Genomic DNA, 17750 nt, shown 5'->3' with positions numbered 1-17750 from the left:
GGGGAACTTGAGAACTGTCACTACTATATTTACCAATTACATGTCAGCTAAAACTAAACTAACCTCATTCTATCCAAAGGCATTAGAAACATTAATAACAATAACTGAAAAATGATTTGAATATATATTGGAAACATGAAAAGAGGTATTGTGTTCCCTCGTATGCAATTCATGGTAATTAACAAATTTACAGTACATGGGCCATTACAATTGAAAATTTAGTATTGGTTATTCACTTACCATTACTTTATTTACTCTTCCCTCAGGGAAATAAACAGACCACATAAGGTCACGTCAAATACCCTTTTTATTTTACAGTAAGGGGTACATCATCCCTTACAATACATGGGAAGCAGAACAAGTTGCTTGTATATATATATATATATATATATATATATATATATATATATATGATTATTTATATTGGGAAAAAGATCCTGTAGACTTCATTCAGTAGAAATGTTTCTATTAGATCCCTGGAGCTATATGATCAAGAATATGTCATGTGATAAAAGTTAAAAATAAAACCTCTTGACTGCTTCTCCCAGCATTACCTCCCACGCAAGATATCATACTGTCCCACACTGTCTGTCAAGCATCCTGCAGTCACCTTATATAGCAAGAAAAAAAATGTTGTGACTGTAGTTATTAAGATGGGCTGATTTTAGCTATTTTCATCATATCTTTAAAATATTTTTATTAATAAATATTCAATTCAAAAGTGCTAATATCTATGTTAATTTAGATGAACAAACACCACAATTAAGGAAATACTGTAAACAAATGTTCATACAATATGCCAGCCATACTTCTTAAAAGAGAGTAATAGTCAGGCCAGCTTTGAACTAGATGGAGAGAGCAGAGATGGGGCCATTATACTTTAAAAATCCATACCTGGGTACTAAACAGCAGTAGTAGTTATATACACTTGTGCTTACATTAAAAAGAACAGAGATTAAGAATTGTAGTTATTCCATCCAAATATTGTCAGGGACAACAACTAGAACCTGACTGATAAAGAGACTTGTGTACAGCTGGATGTCAAAGTACACATTACTGTCCTGCACATGTGCACCATACATACATATGTAATATACATATTTTGTTGCATCTTACACTTACGACTCCTTAAGACTGGAGAGGTGAAAATGGGAAGGGAAAGGTAGATGAGAGTAGGCTGAGTACAGTAAGGATGTGTTCACATAATTGCATACTTGCCTATTCTACCGGTCTCCCGACAGAGCAGGCAGTCTCCCTGATCCCTGTGGAGGGGGGCGCAGTGTCATCAGTGGGTCACCATAGCCCCGTCCCCTAGTATAAAATGCTGAAATCCATGGCATTGAATAGCAGAAGCGGGGCTTAACAGAGTGATTGCATCATTAAGCCCCACCCCCGCTATTAGATGGCACAAAGGAGTTGTGCCAGCTACAGGGGGTGTGCATTGCACCAGTAGATACAAGGGATGTGCTGTTTAACAGTTTGATGGAATGGGATAAGGATCGCCCCAATTAAATAGGGGACGACAGCTACGATAATGAAGAAGAAAACCCAGACTTGGTAGAGAATGCATAATGGAGAGCAAAATGACTTTGTGATTATTGGAGTAAAGTTGTGTTGACAGATTTAACATGTTGTGCAGGAAAGAGGTCTTCTGAATACTTATTCTTTGGACTTTTCATCCAGAGGGCCTCAATGAATCATTAGAGTTTGAGTCTCTTGCATAAGACCCTAATTATTTTTGCTAGAAAGAGGTAGTGCTTTTTGGGGGGCAGAGGACACAACACTTTGATATTCTTGCAATATAGTTGTGAGCCTTTGCTATAGGGTAAATAGTAAATGTTTATTTATGAAGATTCTGCATTTTATGCATGATGAGGGAAGGGTATTTAGGAAAAATCTATCTAACATTATTAGTATAAAAGGAGACAGGGCTGTAATATAAACCTATATATACTGCATATATATATTCATAAATTGTGCAACAAATGTTTTATTTGAATGCAAGTTTTCTTTAACATTACTGGGGAGTCTTATGTGGAATTAGTTTATTAATTCATTGACTCAATGTTAAATTATAAATTCTTTATGTTTATGTTATGTGGACTCATAAAAAACTATTTTAATGTGTTGGCTGACCCAGCAATTGTACTATAAACACAGAGAGCAGACCTGCCAGGGGCAAACGCAGGATTTGTAGTGGGGAGGTTTCCAGACCACGCCACCAGTGGGCGTGACCAACATGCATGGGGGCGTGGCTATAATATTAGACAGTGCTTGGCTGCTCTCCAACTTCTCCTATCCCTATAATATACATGGGCAATGCTGCATGCACTACTGTTAGGTGCACGCAGCTCTCCCGTTTCAAGCAGAGCCATGTGAAGCTGGGGTAAGGTTCAGCCACCTCAATTATACAGTGCCCCAGACTTGGAGGGGTTTCCAGGCACTAGGAAACCCCCCTCGGTTTGCCTATGAGACCTGCATGTTATGCAAGTGGTGACTAAGTGATGTGGATGATTGAGATATAATCCTTTTGGTTGCCTTCTCCTACAAAAGACTGGGAAATAGCGCAGTCTTCGAAAAAGTCTCCTATAAGGAGACGAAAGAGTAGCCAGAGGAATCAGAGCCGCTACTTTATATCTACATTTTTAATACATCAAGCTGCATTAAAGAGATGCAGTACTTTAAAATGAAAGATTGAAAGACGTCTTTATGATGTAATGCATAAACCGGACAGTATACTAATACAAGTGGCCACTGAGTAACACACTGTGTAACCATTTGCAGTGCTATCATGGACCAGGTAGAAGATTTCATCTGCTGGCACTTCTAGTCAGCCAATTATTCCGGGATATAGGTCCATACTAGAAGAATTTTCAAACACACAATTGCTTTATATGGGGCATAAGTTCCTAATTGGATTACATTGCAAAGATCTGATTTACAGAAAATGTTGAGTGTCTAGCAGTTCATTTCCCACATATAGTGCACAGTATAGAAATACAGCTTTTGGTGATTTATTTAAGTTAGGTATAGTGCTGATCCATATATTAGGCTATTTAAATAGAGGGTTAGTTATAGTATTTTTTTAATCCTTTTTACTTATATGTTTTTAACATGTATGCATGTGGGATTTTTAATAAATGTATGAATAATTGCCACTGCCTGTGTGAAGTTTTTCATATATGCCATATCATTATCATTATATAAAGTAATACACCGTGTGAATTTATTATATATTGGAACTAATATGTTTTTAGATTGTGGGAGGAAACCAAAGAGCCTGGAGGAAATCCACGCAAACAAAAGGAGAGCATACAAACTTTACACAGATAACACCATGACCGGGAATTAAACTTATGATCCCAGTGCTGTGAGGCAGAAGTGCTAACCAATAAGACACTGTGCTGCCCACAAGTAATTTTGGGTCATGCAAATGGTTGTTCATCTTCCTGAACAGAAAGGAGTGACCCTAAAACGCCTTCCCTGCACCCATTATCGCATTTCAGTAATCTTGCTGCAATAAAACAAACAGCTTTGAACTGATCTGCCGGTGCAACTACTCCTTACTCAGCCTAATTTCTCCCATCGGCCTGTGCAACTTTCTGCTCTGTCTCCACATGGCATCATATTGCTACTCAAGTCCATAATTATCTATTTATGTATACATATTATTCACATATTACACTTTGCTTTACAGGAAATGTTTAATAATTCACATCAGGTTTGGCCCCATTGAAGCCTGCAATATTGTTATGTTTTTGAGGAAACATACAATCATACAAACTTTACACAGATAATGTTGCGGTTTTGATAGAACTCGTGCCGCCATCATTGCGAGATAACAATGCTGATCACTATGCCACCATGTCACTCATCGCACTTTTGCAGAGATCAAGGCACACAGTGTAAGTTGAAGTATATAACATTACTAAAAAGAATTATGTATCGCACCTCAGCCATTTTGCACTAGACTGATCAAAGCTAATTGCTAATTGGTTGCTACTACTCTATTGCACTTTTTGTCTGTTTTATTGAAATTTCCACAAAATCACTTCTTTTGTGTAATTATAGTATACATTGTGGCCACTCACCTCTGTTTTGTACTTTTCTTTTTTCCTCTCTTTCCTGTGTCACTTGCCTTTTGTACTTCAACTGAGTTCCACGTTCTCTACACCTAGGGGTTTCTTCCTCATCACAGTCATAATCATCCAAAATTGGGGTCTCCCGTATGGACATTCTCAACACTGAGCTGTGAGGCTGTAATTTGGATGAGCGGAAATCCCGTGAAGGAGGTCCAAGCAGTACAGAGGGGATGTAGTGAATTTCATGTGTGGCTTCGGTACTGGCACTCTTTTGAGGAATCCGGCTCCGCTTGTGCCATCGTCGTTGAGCAAACAATGCAACTGAGAAAATGAGCAGCAGCAAAAGCAATGCAATCAGGCCACCCTGCAGAGACAATAACAGTCCAAGTCTATAAACACACAGACAAATACAATTCAATCAAGCCAATCTCAAATACGTTTAAGAACAATTAAAAAAATGCCTATTAAAAGCATTGTTCGGAACACCAATATACACTGCACAGCAAACAAAATATGATTCGGTTTACCATGCACAGTTTAGCATAAAACAGTGTTTGGACCTAAACCAGGCCTGGACGGTCTGTGACTCTCCAGGTGTTGTGACCCTCCATATGCATTTGTGACATAGTTATATTCAATAAAAGTAATTTCTGAAATGTACAGGTGCGCTATTTTTTTTCTTTTTCTGGTTTGGGTGTTGCCCCAGGTCTACACCTAATTTTAAAGGATTGTGGGTCTCACTGGGTATGTGTGTGATGGGAAGATACAAACACTACTTTCATTAATTTCAATGTTTCTGTTTTTATTCAAAATACCCCCCCCCCCCCTCACTTCCTCTAGCTAAATAAGAAATGCGCCCCTATATGTACATTCTCCAGCCATGGAATGTCATTTCATTAATCCTGTCCTGCAAAACTAAAATCTCATTAAATTACAAACAATCAAAAGTTACAAATAGTAAGTATCAATGTATATCTGTAGCTAGTTGCTGGTTTCTCTTTTGGTTAATGTTTTCAGATTATTCATTACGATGATATGTATAGTAACAATACAGACTTTAAAGGATATTTCTTTTTTTATTATACAATAATATATTAACAAGATGCAGCTCTGTCAAAGGAAATATTTGAATAATAATTTAATAAAGCGAACACAACCATCACAGACTTATCATACTATTAAATATGGACACCTGGAATTGTTTCAAGTGAAATTGATTTATTATTTAAATATATTTGACTTTATGATTTTAGGAGGCATTTATCTATTATAAAAGCCAGACTTTAAATAATTTCTCAGAATACACTAATACGTTATCTTTTTAACAGTGATTTTTGCGATTTCAGGTCCCCCTGAGTCCAAAGTACTTAGGTGAACTCTTTGTTTTCTGGAATTTTGTTCTCTCTATGTAGTTTAACCCTGGGTTTTGACTTTTACTGCTTCCACTTGTATGGTACAATCAATTTCAGAGATGAAAAATGAAAAAAAGAAGGCAGAGTACTAGCTTTAAAACGGTTCCCAGGACCAATTTTGTTACCCTTTACCCCAGACTATAAAAGGTCAAATAGAGATGTAGTTTCAGCCCAATGCTCCCGTGTCACTGGTGTGCAGTGTATGATGAAAAATGACTCCATGACAAATTAGGAGTTATTGTGAGCATATGTTGGCATTTGATTGGTTGTTACATTATCTTTTTAGATTTTTATCTTTGCGTGTGTGTGTGGGGGAACCCAAAGCAAATTTTTGCACCTGGGCCCACAACTCGCGAGTTCCACCTCTGATACAAACATCCATTGGTCCTATTGTAAGAGGCTCTGTTTAAGGCAGTGAAGATAAAAATAAAAGACAATTATAAAGTGTAAATATGGGATCACAGTTCAATAAGCTAAATTTGGCTCATATATATCTAATATATATATAAGCCTAGCGGCGTGTGTTAGTGTGTGTGTGTGTGTGTGTGTGTGTGTGTGTGTGTGTGTGTGTAAAAAACTATTTTCTCAGAAAGGGCTCATCCAATTGACCTGAAATTTGGTATACTGACATTATTTGACAAACAAATTATAATAGTGAAGTCAGTTAACTTCCATCATTCCCCCTTCCCCCCATGGGAGGGGTAGTAAAGGCTAAATTTACGAGTTGAGGGCTCAAACTCTTGACTCCTTTCGGAATGCCAAGGCACAGATTAAGATTGAAAGTTGGAAGCATTATTATGCTATTGAGAAATCTGAATGTTAAGAGAGGACTGTGCAATGGCACTCGATTAGTAGTGACAGCACTGAAAACGAATGTGATACAAGCAGAAGTTTTGACTGGCAATGCTGAAGGAGAGAAGGTGATGATACCTCGGATTGACTTATGTCCACCCAAAACAGGACTGCCGTTTAAGCTAAGACGACGGCAGTTCCCTTTGAAGGCGGCATTTGCTATGACCATTAACAAGTCACAGGATCAAACACTTGACCGTGTGGGTATTTATTTACCAGAGCCTGTCTTTGGTCATGGACAATTGTATGTCGCATTTTCACGAGTACGGAGAAGCAGTGATGTGAAAGTGCAGGTTATGAAACGTTGTGTATCGAGAGGTTTTAGAACAGTAAGACGATGGAGATTAAGGATGTGGCGATGAAGATGAAGGATGAGGTGATGGAGAAGAATGATGAGGTGGGGACATGTGGACAAAACCACGTTAAAAAAAGGCGCTTACGTCGGGAAGTAACGCTCTTCCCCTGAGGAGGCCTGGCCTAGCCCCAAATGCATGACAAGAACCTTTTTAACACCTTAAGTAGCTTGATTTGACTAGAATGCATGAGTATCATGCACGGGTTAACTTGTATATATATATATATATATATATATATATATATATATTTATGAGCCAAATTTAGCTTATATATATATATATATATATATATATATATATATATATATATATACAGGGTGATTCAAAAGTCGCAGTACACCCTTTTATTTCAAATACTCTACAGGAATTGGGAAACCTGAATACTCCAGTAAGGTATGGGTGACGTGGTCTATCTTTTACGGTATGTACCAAACATGGGCGCCATCTTGAAATCGGCCAATCGGCCCAAGTCCTGTAGAGTTTTTGAAATAAAAGGGTGTACTGCGACTTTTGAATCACCCTGTATATATATATATATATATATATATATATATATATATATATATATATATATATATTAAAGTCTATATATCAGGATTGTCTTTTGCAATGAGCACACTGAATAAAGCTGGTTCTGTAGTGCAAACACTTAGGGCCTCATTGATGTCTGGACTTGGATCTGTTTGCGTAACGTATTTTGCTTAATTCTTATAGGACAGCAGGGTGGCTGAGTGGTTAGCACTTCTGCCTTACAGCACTGGGGTCTTGAGTTCAATTCCCGATCATGGCCTTATCTGTGTGGAGTATGTATGTTCTCCTTGTGTTTGCGTGGGTTTCCTACGGGTGCTCCGGTGTCCTCCCACACTCCAAAAACATACTGGTAGGTTAATTGGCTGCTAACAAATTTGACCCTAGTCTGTGTCTGTCTGTATGTTATGGAATTTAGACTGTAAGCCCTAATGGGGCAGGGACTGATGTGAGTGAGTTCTCTGTACAGCGCTGCGGAATTAGTGGCGCTCTATAAATAGATGGTACTAATAATAATTCTGCACTGTGTATGCCCAGAAGCAGATGTTACACCCATTAGAACAAATGCAGGTAATTCACATTTGCACACATCTGACACTAAGGACTTTTTACTTAAGAGGCGAAACGGTGGAGGGAAGGGGCAGACTAACATAGCCAATGTACACTAAGGTGTGTTGATTCATGTGCTGTGTTTATCATAAGCATGCTTGTTTTCAGCTGTATCTTTTACACCTGCTACATGGCTGCTGTAAATTCCAGATGACAGTGATGACCAATGTGGCATAGTCTTTTATATAATAATTACACGTATGCGTCTCAGTAGCTATCACAGAACCACGGTATACATTTAAGATTTATTTTCAAACCACATTGTAAGCATTATACATATTGAAGAATTAAATATTTAGGGCCTGATTCATTAAGGAACCTAGGCAATAAATTGAGTAAGATTTCTTACTTAAGTTTCTTGTATAAAACCATGTTACAATGTAAGGGGAGCAAATTAGTTTATTATTTTGCACATAAGTTAAATACTGGCTGTTTTTTCATGTAGCACACAAATATCAGCTTTCAATTTCAGTGTACAAATAAGCTATAAAGTATTTGTGTGGTACATGAAAAAACAGCCAGTATTTAACTTATGTGCAAAATAACAAACTTGCACCCCTTGCATTGTAACATGGTTTTGTCCAGAAAACTTAAGTAAGAAAACTTACTAAATTTTTTGCCTAAGTTCCTTAGTGAATCAGGCCCTTAGTTACATGATGTAAAATAATTTGTGAAATTAAAAAAAGAATAAAAAAAAGGATTATATTTTATATATTATATTATATTATTATACTGTTAGCAGTTGTTATTTTATTTTATGACAAAATAAAAGTTATGTAAGTTTTGATGTGAAATGATTGTACATAAGCATTTGTGTATACTTCATTCTGTTATGTGTGTCTGCGTATGGAAAGTACTGTTTATACAGCGCATATTTCTACCTATATTCAGCTACAGGGCTGGTGTAAGTGCAGAATATTAGTGTTGACGGCTATATATGCATGCTAGATAATATATTCCACAAATGTATTGGACATATCCTGCAGTGTATTGTCTGCTAGAGCAGAGCAGACCTAAACCCATATTTATGAACAGAGATATCTTCAGATCCCCTCCTTGTTAAATTCGGACGTTTGTATGTCCGATATATGTGCGTTTTTATAAAAGCGCACAATTCGTTAGTTTTGCGTTCCTTGATGAATCAGACCCAATGTTTTTGATAATGATCACATTTTACTGATATGTCATCAATTAATTTAGGTTTTCACATAAAAAGTTGATATTCTGTTGCAGAAAACAGCTGATACTACTTTAATAGTTACAAAGATTTTTAGTTATTCCAACTCAGAAGATGCATTTAAGTCTGGAAGTGTATTTTCAATCTCTAAATGTGCAGTTTAATAATTCAGAGATACACCTTCTGAATAAGATTTAATATAATACAAATCCCACAACCACATGCTGATAAGGGCATCATTGCAGTTGGCTCTTGGGTAGCTTCCAGTTAAATTGGCCAGAGCCCAGTTGCTCATAAAACTAACGAGATATGGGAGAACAGCTGTCCAAGAACATAAGTGCATTACACAGCCGGAACTAGTCCTATTTGTAGAGAAATCAAATTATGGATTACTTGATGCTGGGTTGATTTAAGACAACATTGCCTTATTTTTCTCATAGAAAATAATATTTAAAAAATTCAGCACAAATTCCCATATAAAACAAATAAAGGGTAGTGTGAAACAAGTGGGGCTTCTAATTGTGAATTTGTGCGGCTAAAAAGCTGCAAAGCTAGTAACAGGCACTCAATGACTGCAAAATATGCTGACAAGCAGAGTATGTCATTTTTCGAAGATGTGTCTGTTTTACCAAATTGTGCATACCAAGGTGCATACCGTTTTACTATTATCCTTTTATATAGCACCAATATATTATATAGCACGGAACAATACAAGGATGTTTATTTATTAACATCAGTCTCTGCCCCAGTGGAGTGTACAATCTAATTTCCCTACCAGAGGTGTACAAACACACAAACTAAGGACGTTTTTTAGCGAGTGACCAACTAACCATACAATGGGGCTGATGCTCAGTTGGACTTGAAACAGGAATAACTTACTCTTAAGAGCACAGAGAATGAGCAGATTTCCACCCATATACAGAGCTGTACACATCTCGAGAAGTGTCTGCGTCTGCAACAACAGCACATACACATGGTTTACTATAAGTCCTTATCACCAGGGCGTACTTTCAGCTGACCCATAGCAGGTGCAAATCATAAGCCTCTTAACAGACATAAATCGGTGTTTCTGCATGAGCAGCATTTGCGTGAACACATCTTTAGTGTGCTCAGTCTGCATTTGCATGCACCTTCCCTCCTCCGTCCTCCCTCTCCAGGTGCAGGCTGCAAGTTACTCCCACTTTCTGAGCAGGGCCATCTTTTCCACTGGGCACGATGGGCAGCTGCCCGGGGGCCCCACGGGCAAGGGGCCCCATAGGCACGGTTCTTAATGAGAATAATTAATCCTACAAAAGAAAAAAAACTGCAAAAAACACCTTAAAGGGTCACTGAGCAAGTACATCTATCTATCTCTATCTCTATCTATCTATATCTATAGCTATATCTATATCTATATCTGTGTCTGTATACATCTATATATCTATATCTATATCTAGGGGCCCCGGTGCACTGCTTTGCCCTGGGGGCCATAATGTTGTTAAGATGGCCCTGTTTCTGAGCATGTGCAGATCAATTTCATGCAAAATATGCTAAGTAAAGTGGCATATGTCTCATTCTGCATCTGCCCCAATGTGTTTTTGGACTGTGTGAGGAAACTGGAGCTCACATAGGTACCCTCACAAACAGAGGTAGAAAGCATAGTGTATACTTACTAAATTGCAGGTTTGAAAAAGTGGAGATGTTGCCTATAGCAACCAATTGGATTCTAGTTATTAATTATTTAGTGCATTCTACACATTGACAGCTAGAATTTGATTGGTTGCTTTAGACAAACATCTCTACTTTCTCAAACCTGCAGTTTAGTAAATATTCCCCATAATATACATTTAGGTAGCAGCTTGATTGGAAGGAAATTGTAACACATGGAGGAAACACATGCAAACATGGGGAGAACATAACACGCAGATAACATCTTGGGTGGAATTCAGATGAAGGCCCAACTACTGCAAAATAGCAATGCTAACCACTGTACAGATGTTTACTTTGGGAAAATGTTTTCTGTGAGTATTTGTGGTATTGTGATCTTAGGAAAACAGTCCTGCCTTCTATCATGTTTGAATCACCCACTTAATTGATTACAACTTTTAGATTTTTTTTTGTTTAAATACAGCTTTGAGTCAAATTTATGTCTTAATGAAGAATGAGTGTAAAGTACCAACAGGACGATCTTTATGTGGCACATTTATCTATTCTCCCTCGATTTTTAACTATCTGTGTTGGCCTGGGTACAGAATAGCTCTCTGCCATTTCACCTTGGATGTCCTTTCTCCACTTAAAACTCAATCTTTCAAAATCTGGTCTATTACTTTTTCCACTAGCCAACTTCAATAAACTCTACCCTTTAAGAACCTTGTATCGGTGATATCCTTGACTCAGTGCTATCCGTTGTCCCCCACATCCAATCTGTCTCCAAATCCTGTTACATGCATATAAGTAACATATATAATATGCATACATATGTACATATGTCACACTAGGTACTACAAAAACTTTAGCTCATGCATTAATAATCTCCTGCACTGACTATTTAAATTACTATTTTACTGGTCTTCCCCTAACAAGATTTTTCCTACAATCTATTTTGCATTCAATGGTTTGACTCATTTTCCTTCCAAAACCATTCTACTGTTGCTACACTCTGTCTCTTCACTGATTGCTTGTATTTTTTTTTAAAAAACTATTGTATTATAATGGAACAGAATCTTACAGACTTTTGTTCATTATACTTGGAACACTGTGGTGACAAAGTTTACACTACAGGGTTTTGAATATTCTACATTATCATGCCCACCACATCCCAGGGGGGCTAGGAAGAGCCCCAATGCATCTCACTGTTTTGTGCATTGCCTCTTCTTCTACAGTTACCATCCATGTGTGACCAGCCTGAGGATGGTTTTCACTGTGATAGTGTGACCCCACGCTAATTGACTCTCTGTTCATGATGGCACATTTATTTCAAAGGGGTTTCCATTGTTGGGCCATTGAAAATCTGTGTGCATCCATAAAAGTTTCTCCTCTTGCTCATTTGCTGATTTTAAAGCAAAATCAAGTGTCTGAAACCAAGGAATTGCTTTTTTTTTTTTTTTTAGCAATTTCAATGGTGATTTACTTAATCAATAATTCATAGATTAACCCATCCTATTTTATACTTAATACTGCAGAAAATCAGGGATTTCTGTGATTTTGCAAGGTTTGGCAATTTTTGGGGGTTTGAAAAACTAGTGACTTGTATGGTGATTTCCATTTAAATAACTAACAATCAGCAATTTAAATCAGTATTTTAACAAACTGTAGTTTTGTAAATTCCATCCTTGGTATTAGTACTTCAGAAATTCAAAAATCCACTTACAGAAACTATTATTCACAGATTAAAATGCAAACAAACATGTACATGCATGATATTTTTCGGTCAGATCCAGATAAGTTTAAAACACGGTGACTAATGGCTAGCACTTCTGCCTTACAGCACTGGGGTCATAAGTTCAATTCCCGACCATGGCCTTATCTGTAAGGAGTTTGTAGGTTCTCCCCGTGTTTGCCTGGGTTTCCTCCGGTTTCCTCCCATACTGGTAGGTTAATTGGCTGCTAAGAGATTGACCCTTCTCTCTCTGTGTCTGTCTGTGTGTGTATGTTAGGGAATTTAGACTGTAAGCCCCAATGGGGCAGGGACTGATGTGAGTGAGTTCTCTGTACAACGCTGAGGAATTAGTGGCGCTATATAAATAAATGATTAAGATGATGATCTATAAAAAAATGAAAACACTTGCTTCTTCTTTGACTGATGGCCCATATCAAAGTGTTATTTGGCCCTATTTGCTCTCTGTATTTAGTGAGTGTTGTCCCCATTGTCAGGAATCCCAAATATGAAGACCATGGAGAGTAGTGTAAGTGGTAAACTGGTTTTATTTTAACACAGGTCACACGGGGAAAAATGAACTGCAGTAAATGGTAAGACAGTTTGCACAAGTCCATAGAACCAGGATAGCTAAGGAACAGGAGTACTGAATACTAGGCACAGAAGGATAGCTGCAGGTACTGGATATCAGGATACCAAGTTTACCTGGGAAGCTAGAGATGCTGGACATCAACTACAGGTATAGGTTTGTCAGGATAGCTGGTTACATTTAGGAAGCTGGGTTACAGGATGACTGTGTGTACAGGTTCAAAGAGACTGGATTACCTGGTTTAGTTACTGGAGCAGGAAATATTGGTGTCCAGGTATAACTAATGAAATGCAGGAACAATGAGACTGGATTACCAGATTTAGCTGCCAGAGCAGGAAATGCATGCTACTTGCAGAGAGAAGATCACTTGGTAATGCAGGATATTTGCAGAGAGAAGATCCCTTGGTAATGCAGGGTAGTTGCACAGAGATGATCACTTGGCAGTAGTCAAATACCAGGGAGTAAGCACACGGTCAAATGAAACCAGGTTCTGGTCACAAGAGGAGGTGAAAAACGTAGGCACAAGCAGTAGTCAAATATCAGGAAGCAAGTCAGGATCAGACCACAGGACTTGCATGGAGACAATTGATGAACTGGCCCAGATTGCTGGGAGAGTCAGTCTCTTAAAGGTCAGAGACAGGTGATTAAGTTCAGAACACATGATGAAGGTTTAACCTCTTGTTGCCAGGAACAGATGAAGCCACAGCAGCCCCTAGGGAGGAGATGCTGAACTGCATCCAGGGTCAAGTCAAGACACCCATAGGGTTCAAAGATCTCTATTGTTACCTCTGTGCTCTTCAACACAGGGTTATCAAATCACAGTTAATATGCAGCTGGGGCACTTTGTGTATATATGCCCTACATGTGGTAAGTTTTAACCAGCATCCCAGGAAAAATATATATATACTCATAGAATAATAGATATGATTTAATGAATGTGACTCCATCCAAGCCACCATCTTCTTTCAGTGGTCTTGCTGTGATGTGTGTAAGAAATATTGGAGAACACTGTAAGCTGTGTTGAAGTGTGTGATTGGCTGGGGCAGTGCATCTTCCCCTCCCTCCATCTATGGGATTGTGTCTAGTGTTTCCACTTACTGCTTTTATTTTTTCCAGTTTTCTGGAAATTTGACCATGATGAAAAAAAATTACCAGGAAATTTAGAAATACCTGTAATACTAAGTTATTGTAATTTTCCTTCCCCAATACTATCCAACATATTCACCGCAGTGGCACCCCTCTGCCCCACCCCCTTCTCCTCACCCACCCTTTCTCCTACCCCACTCCTTATATTGTAAATTTCTGATCTGTAACTTTAATGGTTTTACAATCTGTACTATTTTATTCTCTATATCACACTGTTTTTTTTCTTTTGTCTGTGTTTTGTCAAATAAAAATGATAAAATAGACATTAAGTGTAGTTTTACTTTAAGGAAATTTATTGCGGAAGAAGGAAAAAATTGTAGTGCCAGAGATCAGTGCAGAAGAAAACCATATATAAGATTAAAGGTAAGTGAAAAAATTAACTGCTTATTACACTGTAACAACCATTTTATATTTCTGCCCACTTTCAAAATACAATTTTAATAAAACTATTTGTATCCAAAATCTAATTTGAAATGGGATGGCTTTCAAAGACTTATTCTACTCCACCCAATTTTACACACTATCACACCATATTACGCTCATGGGATCTGGGTGTAAATGTATCAAGCTGAGAGTTTTCCGGCGGGTTTGAAAAACCAATCAGATTCTAGCTATCATATATTTAGTACATTCTACAAAATGATAGCTAGAATCTGATTGGTTGCTATAGGCAACATCTCCACTTTTCAAACCAGCCAGAAAACTCTAAGCTTGATACACTTACCCCCTGGTGTTCTTTGTGATTCATTTTATTTCCTGGCTTTCTGGACATTTGACCATGTTCAGAAAACTTTAAGGAAATTGAGTTTCTGAAACTTTTGGTAGTGCATGCATGGTGGAGCGGAGAGGGGGCTTTGTTGTGATTTAGTCATTTTAGAGCTATCATCATGACCACCTGACGAAAAATAAGACTGCAACGTGAAAAGTGTTTGTGCTTTGTAAAAATCAAATTGTTAAAAACTCCACTTGTGGAGTGCCATGTCAATTTATTATTTTATCCAGTTGACAATCTCATTTTAATTTATGATGATTTTATCAAAATGTTACCACTTATTAATTGTTCATAATAAGGTGTATGGTTACTGGGTTTCAGTAGTTAAAGAACAAATTATGATGATTATCATCATCAACAACATGTATTTATATATCACCAGCAAATTCCATATTGCTTATCATTCGGGAACAAACACAGTAATAAAACAATACTGGGATACAGACAGACAGAACTCGCAAGTGTACAACAAATTATCATGATATGATCATGTAGCTATATAAAAGTAGATACAATGTCCCCCATAGACATTTATTTTTGGGATACTATAAGGTATCCTAGAAAATGTGTTTTATCACAAGTTTTTCTAGTATAAAGTATGTTGTTCTTATTTACAAGTCAATTACAATTATGTTCAGATTATGTATTACCCTTTTTCACCACTTGAGAGAAATATATTATCAAAAGTGCTATAGCACAGAATATTAGTATGGGCAGCTGTTCCTATACATAGTTTTCTGGTATTCACATATGAAATCAATGATTTATTAGTGCAATACATTTTATTATTCAAAATGAATTAGGTGATTGAGTCTGATCCTATAGTGTCAGGATTTATATTGAGAACTAAAGTGAACTGAATTTTTTTCCCAGCACATCCCACAGATGTTTGATCGGAATGAGATCTGGGGAACAATGTACAGGTAGGTGGTAAGTGTCAAAGTAACATCCATAAGTATGTCAGGATACGAGGTTTCAGAGCAGATCATTGCCCAAAGCATCACACTGCCTCCGCCGGCTTGCTTTTTTCCTATAGTGCCATCTATTCTCCAGGTATACTACATGGGCGCCCATAATCCTGTCGCCAGTTCACCGGTTGTCCATCCTTGGATCACTTTTGCTAGGTACTAACCACTGTATACCTGGAACACCCCACAAGACCTGCCGTCTGTGTGATGTGACCCAGTCATCTAGCCATCACAATTTGGCTCTTGTCAAAGTCGCTCAGATCTTTATGTTTGCCCATTTTTCCTGCATCCAAAACATTGACTTCAAAAACTAACTACTCACTGACTGTTCACTTGCTGCCTAATATATCCCATCCCTTGACAGGTACCATTGTAACAAGATAATCAATGCTATTCACTTCACTTGTCAGTGGTTTTAATATTGTGGCTGATCGGTATATACAAAGGTGAAGAATACAAAATATAAGTGGTGTTAGTCTCTACGTGTAACAGTGCATTAATTGGTCTACCTAAATAATAACTGTTATTATTCATATTATTATTGTCACTATGTGAACTTATTAGTGTAAAAAAGGTGCAAGTCCAAGTGTGCTATTAAACTCTATCTTTTATATAGTAATATAACATTTTTGATACCATCATACTATGGTGCAATGTTAGTTTATATTAAATTTATATTATTATTGTTATTATACAACAATTACTTAGTGATATGCTGTTTGGTGATCTATAGGTGAGGTAATCATTTTGAACATCAACTCCCAAATATTTGATATACCAAAGTATTACTTGCAGAATAATTATAAACTATTTAATTGTTTAGGAAGGCAGAGTAATTTATTATTCATCACCGTTGGTGTCAGTGCATTCAATAGAAAAATCCATTCACACCACCGGTTTAAGGACTTCTTGTGTTAGGTCAACTCCTCTGATCTCCAAACTCACCTTTTCTATTCCAAATACTTGGAAATCCTTCAACCTTCCCCCTTATGTTTGTAATGGAAATGCCTAGCAACCAATGTTAATTGTCTCATTTTCTGTTTATCAGATTCTGCACTTGTTATTGTGCCTAAGTGTTCCAACATTCATTGGTTCAGTGGTCTTGTCATCATGCAAACATACCTCTTCTCACATGTACACGTGATACAATAATCCCATCTGTCGTGTCACATGTAATGTAATTTCTGATTACATGTTTCTTTCCCAATTTGTCCCTAACCATCTATGTGCCTGGTCATGTATTGCCATGCTCTACATCTGCCACATTTGTGATATCCTTTTACCTTCGGAAGTATTTTTGCTTTCCTAACGTAATGATTGTGGACCACCATGTCCCTCACATTAGGAGACCGTCTTCAGTTTCTATAAAGATTGTTGTTACATGCTCAAATCTTTAAAAATAGGTCAGAACATAAAAATATTTTAATGACTTGAATAAAGATATTATTTTAATAGAATTTGGTCTGTTACAAAGACTGCCCCAATCAGAATATTTTTCCTTCTTTGTTGATGTTGACAATTATTATTATTACCATTTATTTATATAGTGCCACTAATTCCGCAGCGCTGTACAGAGAACTCACTCACATCAGTCCCTGCCCCATTGGGGCTTACAGTCTAAATTCCCTAACACACACACAGACTAGGGTCAATATGTTAGCAGCCAATTAACCTACCAGTATGTTTTTGGAGTGTGGGAGGAAACCGGCACATGTCCCACACTTTCTCTCACTACGCACTGTGAGCCCAGCTCCAAAAGTGGCCTTCCTCCCAAACAGTCAGCAGATAAGCATGGTTAGAGCAGCAAACAGAGGTCTCAGGGGAGTGTGGCCTGGAGTGGCATGAAAAAGGTCAGTAGAACTGTTCCACCATTCCTGACCTCCATCAATAAAATAAAAACTGCT

General features: G+C 37.5%; 1 protein-coding gene across 2 annotated transcripts in view; it reads right to left on the bottom strand.

Moving 5' to 3' along the window:
• The window catches only part of ASTN2 (astrotactin 2), a 570610-nt gene that overhangs the window by 430434 nt on the left and 122426 nt on the right, over positions 1 to 17750 (bottom strand). The window contains exon 3 of one of the 2 annotated variants that reach the window (XM_075184700.1): positions 4092 to 4446. The exons of the other annotated variant lie outside the window; for it this stretch is intronic. Coding sequence (XP_075040801.1) covers positions 4092 to 4446 — 355 coding nt within the window. The remainder of the gene's footprint in view (positions 1 to 4091; positions 4447 to 17750) is intronic. 2 annotated transcript variants of the gene reach the window in all.

This window comes from Mixophyes fleayi, chromosome 9 (genome assembly GCF_038048845.1).
Source record: "Mixophyes fleayi isolate aMixFle1 chromosome 9, aMixFle1.hap1, whole genome shotgun sequence".
In the NCBI taxonomy this organism is placed as follows: Eukaryota; Metazoa; Chordata; class Amphibia; order Anura; family Limnodynastidae; genus Mixophyes; species Mixophyes fleayi.
Note: the sequence above shows the minus strand (reverse complement) of the source record. Positions and strands in the feature narration are given on the sequence as shown.